Source organism: Mus pahari, chromosome 3 (assembly GCF_900095145.1).
Source record: "Mus pahari chromosome 3, PAHARI_EIJ_v1.1, whole genome shotgun sequence".
Classification (NCBI taxonomy): Eukaryota; Metazoa; Chordata; class Mammalia; order Rodentia; family Muridae; genus Mus; species Mus pahari.
Window position 1 is genome coordinate 138,015,340 of NC_034592.1, and position 10,164 is coordinate 138,025,503.

Sequence of the window (10,164 nt, forward strand, 5' to 3'; positions counted from 1 at the left end):
GAAGAAGAAGAAGAAGAAGAAGAAGAAGAAGAAGAAGAAGAAGAAGAAGAAGAAGAAGAAGAAAGTAAGTAAGTTGTGGATGAAGACAATGTGATTGGGAAAGAGATGGGGGCCATTAAAAAGAAGCCACATCCTCTGCCCAGGAACAGGAAAACAGAACAAGGAACGTGCCTAACAGCATTTCCAGGATTAGACTACGTCTGCACACCCCAGGCTCCCAATCATAAACTCATCTGAGGCATTCTCCCATCAGCAGAGGCTGTCAGCATGTCAGCATTTACTGCACTTTTCTCCCAGGTTCAGCTTCCCAGATACTGAAAACCACTGTAGCTGCAGTCCAAGTGGATCTTGCCATTACTCGAGTTAGTAGCACACCTTGGTACCATTTATGGGATATTAATTTTTTGTTTTATTTTTATGACAGAATTTTGCCATATATATATATAGCCCAGACTGGTTCTGACCTTGGGATCTTCATGCCCTCTGAATGCTGGGATTATAAATTAATAGCACCACATGCAGCTATCTGATACTGGTTTTGTGGGCATGTAGAACGAGAGAGCTACAAAATCATTGACTCTTTCACTGAGGTTTCAAGCAAAGCCTAGAGGCCAGGATCCTGTAAGTATAGTATCAGACGGAGTCTTACAGGGAGCTTCTGAGAGGGTGATGCATGAGCCCAAGTCATGGTGAGACCCTAGGTGTACCTACAACAACTGTAGGCAGGGAGCATCTACAGCATGTCCAGAAGAGATGCCATGAAGGCTCCTGGGACAAGGTTACACAGAGGGCAAAGCTCCCAGGCACTGGAGTTCACCTCAAGACACCACATTCCTATTCTAGACACATTGTTACAGCTTTAATGGTTTCCCTCTGGAGTTTGTCTCATTTTTATCTAGCCCTACCTGGCTAGTAACCAGAGGACTTAAGTTTGGTTTCCAGCATCCATGTCAGGTGGATTCCAGCTCCAGGGGATCTCGAGTCCTCTGCTGGCCTCCAGGGGTAACCATGCATATGTGCACTTGTATGTGAGCCTGCGCGCGTGTGCGCGCATGCATGTACACACACACACACACACACACACGTGCACACATGCATGCATGCGCGCACACACATGCATGCACACACACGTACGCGCGCACACACACGCATGCGCGCACACACACGTACGCGTGCACACACACACGTGCACACATGCATGCATGCGCACACACACACACACACACACACACGCACGCATGCATGCACGCACACTTTTAAAGAAAGGCTAGTCATGGTAAAAGGCTTGGTGCTCAGGGCTCAGCTGGTGTGTCTACTCTGGTGTGGCTTTAGAAACTTGAGGAGGAAGGATCTACTTTGTCTCCCTCCTTTCCCCCTTTGTTTCTGGCTGCTACGACATGAACTGCTCTGCTCTACCACACCCTCCCCATTACAATTAAATGATGTCTCTGATACTATGGGCAAAAATAAACCTTTTCTCCTTTATGAGACTTTTCTCAAGTGTCTGGTCATCAATGAAAAAATCTTGACTACTATAGCATCGCTTTGGTGACCTAGACACCAGCCATGTATGAATGTTGCCGGTGACAGGGCATGCTGGTACTTCCTGCAGAAGGAGGGTAATTTGGCAGTATAAAATCCATATTTTCTTAGGCAACATTTCCCCTTTTATTACCAGACAGACCCTTACACGTGATAAATGACGTAATTATAACATCAGTGGTGGAAGCATTATCTATAATACCCAAGGCAGACTTAATTTACACTTCTATCAATGAAGATTAGTTAAACAAATTATGGGATAAAAAGCAGGAATAGAAAAGAAAGAATCCACGTCTTTCACATGTAGTGAGCTAAACAATCACCGAAATACATGAAAGAAAATGTGTCTTATATTCAATTGAATGCATAAAAATGTTTGCTTCTGTAACTATTGGAGGAAATACTCAAGATGTGTGTCAGGACGCTGGGGCCCAATGGTTCCACTGATACTAATTTGTATCAACTATGGGAATTACGTGCCTACTAAATTTTTTTACACAATATGAAACACACTCCTTGCTACCTCTTGTTATGTACAGACTATCCTTTTTATATCCTTGAATATCCAGAGAATGAATGAGGATGGAATCCAACCCTAGGATCAGCTACAGTCATTCTATGGGGCAGGCAAGTTCAGCAAGGCCGGCTAAGGAAATACCACCTAACTCAGGCATCTCATCCATAGTTCTAGCTCTTCTCAGCTTACCACTGGACCTAGGCAGAAGAAGTGGGTCATTAGGGGAATGTCCATGGGGTTATAGTTAGGCTTCCTGTTTGCTTCGAAGTAAGCAATTTTGCTCTGCATGCCCTTTGGCCATGATGAACAACCTCAAAAAAATGTAACCAGGAGAACTTGGACCTCTGAAAACATGAGCTGAAATAAATCATCCCTCCTTCAAACGGCTTCCCCAGACGTCATCACAGCAACAAAAACCTAACTAAGAAAATCTTGCTCCCCTCTCCTCCTCTGAGATGTAGGGAGCCTCCCCTAGCATCTGCCCAGGTTTCACACGTGGGCACAGCTTTAGGCTCTGTCCTGGTTTCCCGATTCACATCAGAGTGGCAGTTGTTCTACTGCACCTACAAGGACCAGTCTGGATTTTTAAAAATAGTATTCATTTTTTGAGATTATATCATTTCTCTCTTTCCTTTTTCTCTCTCCAAACCCTCCCATATATCCCTTCTCCTTTGCTCTCTTTTGTTGAATTGTTATATACATATATGTACACACACACACACACACCCTGCCCAGTCTATCAAATGCTGCTTGTATGCACCTTTTTAGGGCTGACATTTGGTATTAAATAATCAATTGATGGTTTATTTTTCACAGTATCAGTCCATTTTTCGTTTGTTTGTTTGTGTTTTTAGAAAGGGTTTCTCTGTGCAGCCCTGGCTGTCCTAGAACTTGCTCTGTGGACCAGGCCGGCCTTGAACTTTCAGATTTCCACTTGTCTCTGCCTCCTGAATGCTGGGATTAAAGGCGTGCACCATCACCACCCAGCACACAGCACCAGTCTTTAATCCTAAATTACTGAAGTAAAATGCTTGCTCTTGGCCTGCACACTGTCACTGCCCGGAGATGCTGCCTGAAGCACGGAGACTCTAACGTATGCTTCTGTCACTGAAGGTTAGTTTACATAAATAATGATCCACCCAAATGAAAAGAAAGCAGGAGTGGGAAAGAAAGAATCCAAGTCTTTGACATGCACTGAGCAAATAATAACTGAAATACATGAAAAGAAGTATATCTTATATTCAATTGAATGCATAAAAATTATATTTGCTTCTATAAGTAGAAAGAATCTAGAATCAGTCTGGTTTCCTTACAAGAAGGCAAACAGCGCGTGTTGCTGGGCTAGAGTGCGTGCCTCTGAGGCTGGTGGGGACACCCTTGGTCCCTCTGAGGCTGAGGCTGGGGGAGCACTCACCTGGTTTCGCTGACGCCCCATCAGCAGCACACAGAGGACGTAAAGCACTTCCAGTTTGTACATAATCTCATGCATAATCTTCATTGATTGGGGCAGCTGGGTCCTGGCTGAGGTATGTGGCAGCCCACCCTCCTCCGAAGTGCCTAGAGAAGGGAACACAGTGGGGGCTGCCATAGCCCCGGTGTGGTGGGTGAGGCATGGCTCCTGAGGAAACTCACTCTCCTCAGAAGTTTGCTGTGAAGAGACTGGAATTAAAGAGCCATCAGTCCTCACTCAAGCTCTCCTCACTAGACAGTTTAAAATCAGGGAATCTCACACCCTCAAGAGCAAGACCAGCTTAGAAACCTAGGAAAAGGTCTCTGCAGTTCCATGCTTTTCAACATAAGTAAAACATTCTAACTCAGCCAACACAGTCACCTCTCCCTTGAATTTCTTGTCACCAATCAGACAGATGTCTGACAGCAAATTGTAGAGAATATTCTTCAGGTTCCAATGACCAGCTGTCCATACACTGCCAACAGCATGCGGGATTCTCTTCCCTTTTGGTAATCCCTCTGGTTCTCTTTATTCCCCACTGAACAAGAGCCCAGCTCTGGATCCTTAGGAAGAGCTCTGCAAACCACAGTGCTGCAGGAAGATGACAAGCGGCAGTCTGGCTCAGTGGTTAGACAGCAGACACTGGGCCAGACTTGGAGTTAAGCCCCATGCCCTGGCTGTGTGGTGCTGGGGAAGCGGGGTGGCTTCTCTAGGCACCGCTCACCTTTACTTGTGAGTCACTGCCCATGTCAGTGGTGCCTGTGGCTAATGTTACAAAGATAGAAAGAAAGCAAGACCTATGGAAGGTAGTTAGAGTAATGCCTGGCATGAGCGGCACAGTGTGAAATAGTATAAAAACCTGAGTTTTTCTGCCAATGCTTGCCGCTGTAATCTAGAAATTAAAAAAGTTAACCAATACATAAAAATCTATACCTATTACTGGGGGTTTTGATAAACACATAGATATACATTGCTTAATAATTTAATCAAGTTAAGTGGCATCTTTTCAAAGACCCAAAATTCTTTAAGTTTTTTGAGATATACAGTAATATAATGTTTACAGTCACAGGGCAATAATCCACTGGAACTTTTCATTTTTACTTTTATTTCTTTATTTGAGCAAAGCTCCACTCTTTAGGTCTAGCTAGCATGGAACATGCTATGTAGACCAGGATAGCCTTGAATGCAGACAACCACCTGCCACTGCCTTCCACACGGGTGGCATACACAGCATATGTCATACTCAGCAGACTAGAATTCCCATTCCCACCTAACTGTATTGGGTTTTTTTGGTTTGGTTTGGCTTTGATTTTATTTCTTCAGTTTGTAATCTTCCTGGTGACTCAAGTGGCAGTAGGCAAAGTTTAAGGAAAATTGCACCATTAAAAAAAAAGCCTGAAAAAATGCTACCCATTTAACATAGGCTTATAAGCACAGGAGGAAAGCCAGGGTTGCTGCATCCCCATGGGCATCCTAGCCAGGGCCTACCATAGACCTGGCCACACCCCTGAGCCCTCAACACTGTTATTCCTGCCTAGCAGGGTTCTGGGAGGCGCTGGAAGGAGGGGGAAGATACAGAGCAGTGCACACAGTGCTGAGAGCAATGAGGATCTGTGGAGAGGGCAGGCAGGGGACAAAGGCAGCCCCTGTAAGCACAGAAAAGGTGCGTGGGGGGGAGGGGGACAGGAAGTGAGTATGAAATGTTACTTCATACTTTTGATTTCTATTTTTTAATGGCTAAAGCTGTTGAGCAGCTTTTCGTGTGTGCCTGGCTATTTTTCCCTGTTTGGAGAAGTGTCTATTTGGATACCTATGTATGTTCTCAAATGAGGTTTATTACTCATCTGTGGGTGTTCTTTGTATGTTTTGTTTTTTATTTCATGTGCTTGATCATGTCTGTATGAGTGGATGTGGTGACTATAGAGGCCAGAAGAGGGCTCTGGATCCCTGGGGATCAAATCCAGGTCCTCTAAAAGATCAAGCAGCAGCGTTCTTAAATGCTGAGCCATTTCTTCAGTCCCATTGTCTGTCTGTCTGTCTGTCTGTCTGTCTCTCTCTCTCTCTTCATATAATTCATTACCTCTTTTTGTTAGTACATGGCATCGAACCTGGAGCCTCACACGTGACAGGCAAATCATACCCCTAGACTTCTTTATAAGTTCTATATTCAATTCCCTTATTGTATGGTTTGCAAAACTGTTCTGTGGATCAGTCCTTCAGTTTCTTGGTGATGTTTCTGAGACTTTTATGAAGTCTAATTTATCTATGACTAATCTGCTCACTGTGTTTGAAGCCATGACTGAGAGCCCACCATGAGAAGTGGTTAGCCAGACTCCCCCTCTATCTGCTATGCACTTCCTAGGCTTCCCAAGAGCAGCTGCATACCAGACTGGAACCCAACACTGACATCAGAGACATGAGAACTGTCTCCAGGCCTGTTAGGGCGACCTGTAAAGGTAACAGGCTACTTATACTCCCCAAGAGGCCACTGTGTGCAGCCCTTGTCCCCAGCCCCCCCATGATTGGAGGAACCTGGTTTGCTTAATTGGCTGTAGAAGGTGGTTTTTATCTTTAAAAAATTTTTTATATCTATATTTGTAAGATATTAGTCTGTAATCTTCTTTTCTTGTGATCTATTCATCTGGTTTTGGTATAAAGGTAAACATTGTCTCAGAAATGAGTTAAGAGATGTTTGCTATATGGAAGGCTTACAAAGCATCAGTGGGATTCCCCATAAATGTGTGGCAGAAATCACCAGGGAAGCCATGTGGTATAGGGTTATTTTGAGTAGCTTTTGCATCCTTACTCAATCTCTTTATTATACAATTCAGACTCCTTTATTTCTTCTTTTTATGAAACAAGGGGAACTTATTAACGTTTTAATAGTGTCCCAGTGTAGGATGCATTAAGGAAAATTCTACTGTAAGTAACTGTTAATTTTCCACAGAAGGAGATCAACATCATCTCCAAGGGGCCCAGAAAAGGCTCACCACTCAGGGGACCTATAGAAAGTACCTTGATTGTGTTCAGACTCCTCATTGGCCACTCGCATCAGGGCGTCTAGCACCAACGCATTGTCGAGCCATGTGTACCACTCCTCCAGTTCCTGAAGGAAGCTGGCTGTGCCTGTTGACTCTGACACTTTTCTTGTTGCCAGTTTGCAAAGCCGTTCCACAAAGCCAGGGATGCTGAGAAGAGCAGCTGCAGAGAGAGAGAGAGAGAGAAGGAATGCACAAAACAGCACTACAACCCTGCACAACGACAGGGATGGTCCCTTTGTTCCTTTTGTTATGGCTTTCTGCTGTTGAGACGGTCTCTGAGGCCTAGACTGGACTTGAATTTCTGATCCTCTGGCTTCTACCTCCTAAGTGCTAGGGAAACAGATATATGTTATCATATCCAGCTAAGAAAGACTGCTGTGACAGCAGCTAGAGATGGCTCTGAGGTTTAAAGAGTTTGCTCTTTCAGGGGACTGGGGTTCAATTCCCAGCACCACAGAGTAGCCCTCAACAGTCTGTAACTCCAGTTCCAGGGCATCTGACACCCTCTTCTGGCCTCCTTGGGCACCAAACACTCACGTGATACACAGACATACATGCAGGCAAACACCATATACATAAAATAATAAAAAATAAATAAGTAGCCTGGTCTATAGAGTGAATTCCAGGACAGCCAAGGCTACATGGTGAAACTGTACTGAAAGACCAAAAACAAATAATAAACAGAATAAACTTCAGAAATAAGTTCAATTTTCAGATGTACAGGGAACCTGACTCTAAGTAAGTGTATGTATGTATGTGTATGTGTGTGTGTATGTGTGTGTATATATATATATATATATATATATATATATATATATATATATATATATATATAAAATCTTTATGCTTTTAATATGTGTATTTGGGTTAAAGACTAAATTCTTGGTACATTTTTCATTAAGATGATATCCATTCTTTTTGTTGTTGTTGTTTTTGTTTTTTTTTTTTTGTTTTTTTGGGTTTTTTTCTGTCCTGGAACTCACTCTGTAGACCAGGCTGGCCTCCAACTCAGAAATCCTCCTGCCTCTGCCTCCCAAATGCTGGGATCAAAGGCGTGCGTCACCACGCCCGGCTTGATATCCATTCTTATAAACAAAAGTATCTGTATTAAAGGATGGAGAGAGACGGCTCAGTAACGTGCTTGCCTTACAAGCAAGAGGAGCTGAGTTGGATCCTTAGCACTGATATAAAAAGTTGGCTCTCGGCAAGCCACAGGTCTGTCTTAGTTAGGGCTTCTATTTCTGTGATTAAAAAATAAAGCTAAAAGCAACTTGGGGGAGGTGGTTTATTTCATCTTATTCTTCCAGGTTAACAGTCCATGACTGACAAAGTCAGGACAGGAACTTGAGCAAGGTAGGAACCTGGAGGCAGGGACTGAAGCAGAGCTGGAAGAGTGCTTGTACTAGCTTGCTCAGTCATCTTTCTTACACTGACCTGGACTTCAGGCTCAGAGGTGGCACCACCCACAATGTTCTGGGCCCTCTGTCAATTACCAATCAAGAAAATGTCCCCCCACCCCGACTTACCTACAGGCAATATGACAGAGGCATTTTCTCAACTGAGGCTTCTTGTCCCATGTGACCCTTGCTATGTGATATTTACAAAAAACTGGACAAGGTCCCAGATGAAAGATTTTGTCTCAAAAATCAAGGATGGAGAGCCTCTGAGGAACAACAGCTGAGGATGCCATTTGGCAACAAATATGCACACATGAACACACACATGAACACACACATGAACACACACACATCTGTATAAAGATATTCAATGATGTTCTTTTTGTAATGGTACAAATACGGAGATTATTAAATGTCTATCAGCAGCAAACTCAGCACATATGCTAAATCCATATAGAATATAGCATACTCTAAAATGATGACACACATTTTTATATAAGTCCTCAGCAAAGTTGTTTAAGGATAAACATACAGACTGTTAAGCAATATTGGTTTAAACTCATTTTTTGTTCAAAACTGTCAAGAGCAGAAGCAGGCAGGTCTGGGCTGGGCAGGTCTGGGCTGGTCAGGCACTAGGCCCTCCCTGTGCTCAGTCCTCAGTGCCAAAACAAAAAAGAAGAAAGAAACATATCCCTGAGTACTTATAGTGGCTACTCTTTTACTTATGAACAGGACAGGATATAAATACTTCTTCAAAAACTGGATGTGGTGAAGAGAGAGATAGCTCAGGTGATTAAGAATGCTTGCTGTTCTCCAGAGAACCCAAGTTCAATGCCTAGCACCTACATAGAGGGGCCTGTAACTCCATTTCCAGGTTACCTAATACCCTGGAGGTTCTGGCTTTGGGGAGAATCCACACATACATGGCATATACAACACAATACACATTTAAAACAAAATAAATTCTTTAAAAAAGACAACAAAAACTGCTTGCTGAAGACACCACACTTGTGGTGCAGGTCTGAGGGACACGAAGCTGGACCTAAGATGAAGTCCTCCTCTGTGCTGCCTGGAATGTCAGAAGTACCAGACGGTGTTAGTCAAGCTGCCACAAAGTCCTTACTCAGCTGTGGAGCCTGCCTGCTACACTACCGACTAACCACAGTGCCCACGGGTGCACGAGTGGCAGGTTAATAGTTGGCTAATCGCCTGCTTTCTAATAGGAGTGGAAGCCTGCTCCATAAGGGAGCGGCTCTCTCTGTTTGGGGCTGTAAGCCTGAGCAGGTCACAGACCACAGTGGGGAAGCTACTGCCGCTGTTTTACTACACGGACATGATGTGCTATCAAACTGCTGCTGTCAGAGAAGTTCCCTTTAGCAGGATGCAGTGGTAACTGCAGATTCCTAAGTGCAAGTGCTGAGAGCAAACGATGTCTGAGTGTAATGCCATCAACTGGCATCCGTAGCACACCCTTCAAGGCTCAGGAACCCAGAAGAGGGATAGAAAGAAGAGAAGAGGGAGAGGGAGGAGTGGAGGAAATAGACTGCTATCTTTGATGCACAACACTGCTGCTGTGTTGTTTTCTAGAGAGAGACCTGCACATGACTGCCAATGGTGTGCCATGGGTGGGGAGACAGCCCATTCTCCCTCAGGACCAATAGGCAGATAGCAACAGCAAAGGAAAAGGAGCTCAACACCTTTCACCCCTACCTGATTATCTATAGGCAACTGTCACTTAGTGGTGTAACCCATTGAGAGCGGGCATTAGGCACACACGAGGCTCTGGATTCAATGCTATCACTAAAGCCAACTTCTCCCTCAGAAAAGCTGTGCAGTGAAGAATGGAGTCAGTGGAGCAGAGACAAATGGCACAGGCCATCAGCTGGGAACCCCTGAAGCTGGGTGGGAAGTAAACAGGGACTACAGCGTGTTCCTTCTATGTTCCCGAGGGTGACATCTCCCATAGTGGAAGATTTAAAAAGGAAAATGCAAAAGAATACATTAAAGAAAATTACTTTTTTAAAAATGATTTTTAAGTGTGTGTGTGGTATGTGTGAGAGCATGCACACCCACTACATGCCTGGCACTCACAGATGCACTGGATCCCCTGGAACAACAGTTACAGGTGGGTCCTGGAAACTGAACCCAGGCCCTTGGTAAGAGCAGCCAGTGTACAGTTTGGCAAACAATTTTAGTTTCTTTTTTTTTTTTTTTTTT

General features: G+C 44.1%; 1 protein-coding gene and 1 non-coding gene across 2 annotated transcripts in view; both read right to left on the reverse strand.

Annotated features, from left to right (window-relative positions):
* Positions 1 to 10,164, reverse strand: part of Trpc4ap (transient receptor potential cation channel subfamily C member 4 associated protein) — a 63,027-nt gene that overhangs the window by 12,840 nt on the left and 40,023 nt on the right. The window contains exons 8-9 of the mRNA XM_021192410.1: positions 6,525 to 6,710; positions 3,474 to 3,640 (exon numbers count right to left, since the gene is read on the reverse strand). Of these exons, the coding sequence (XP_021048069.1) occupies positions 3,474 to 3,640; positions 6,525 to 6,710 (353 nt within the window). The remainder of the gene's footprint in view (positions 1 to 3,473; positions 3,641 to 6,524; positions 6,711 to 10,164) is intronic.
* LOC115063684 lies at positions 5,931 to 6,064 on the reverse strand. The gene has a single exon (XR_003843567.1). It is a non-coding gene; the product is annotated as a small nucleolar RNA SNORA70 (small nucleolar RNA).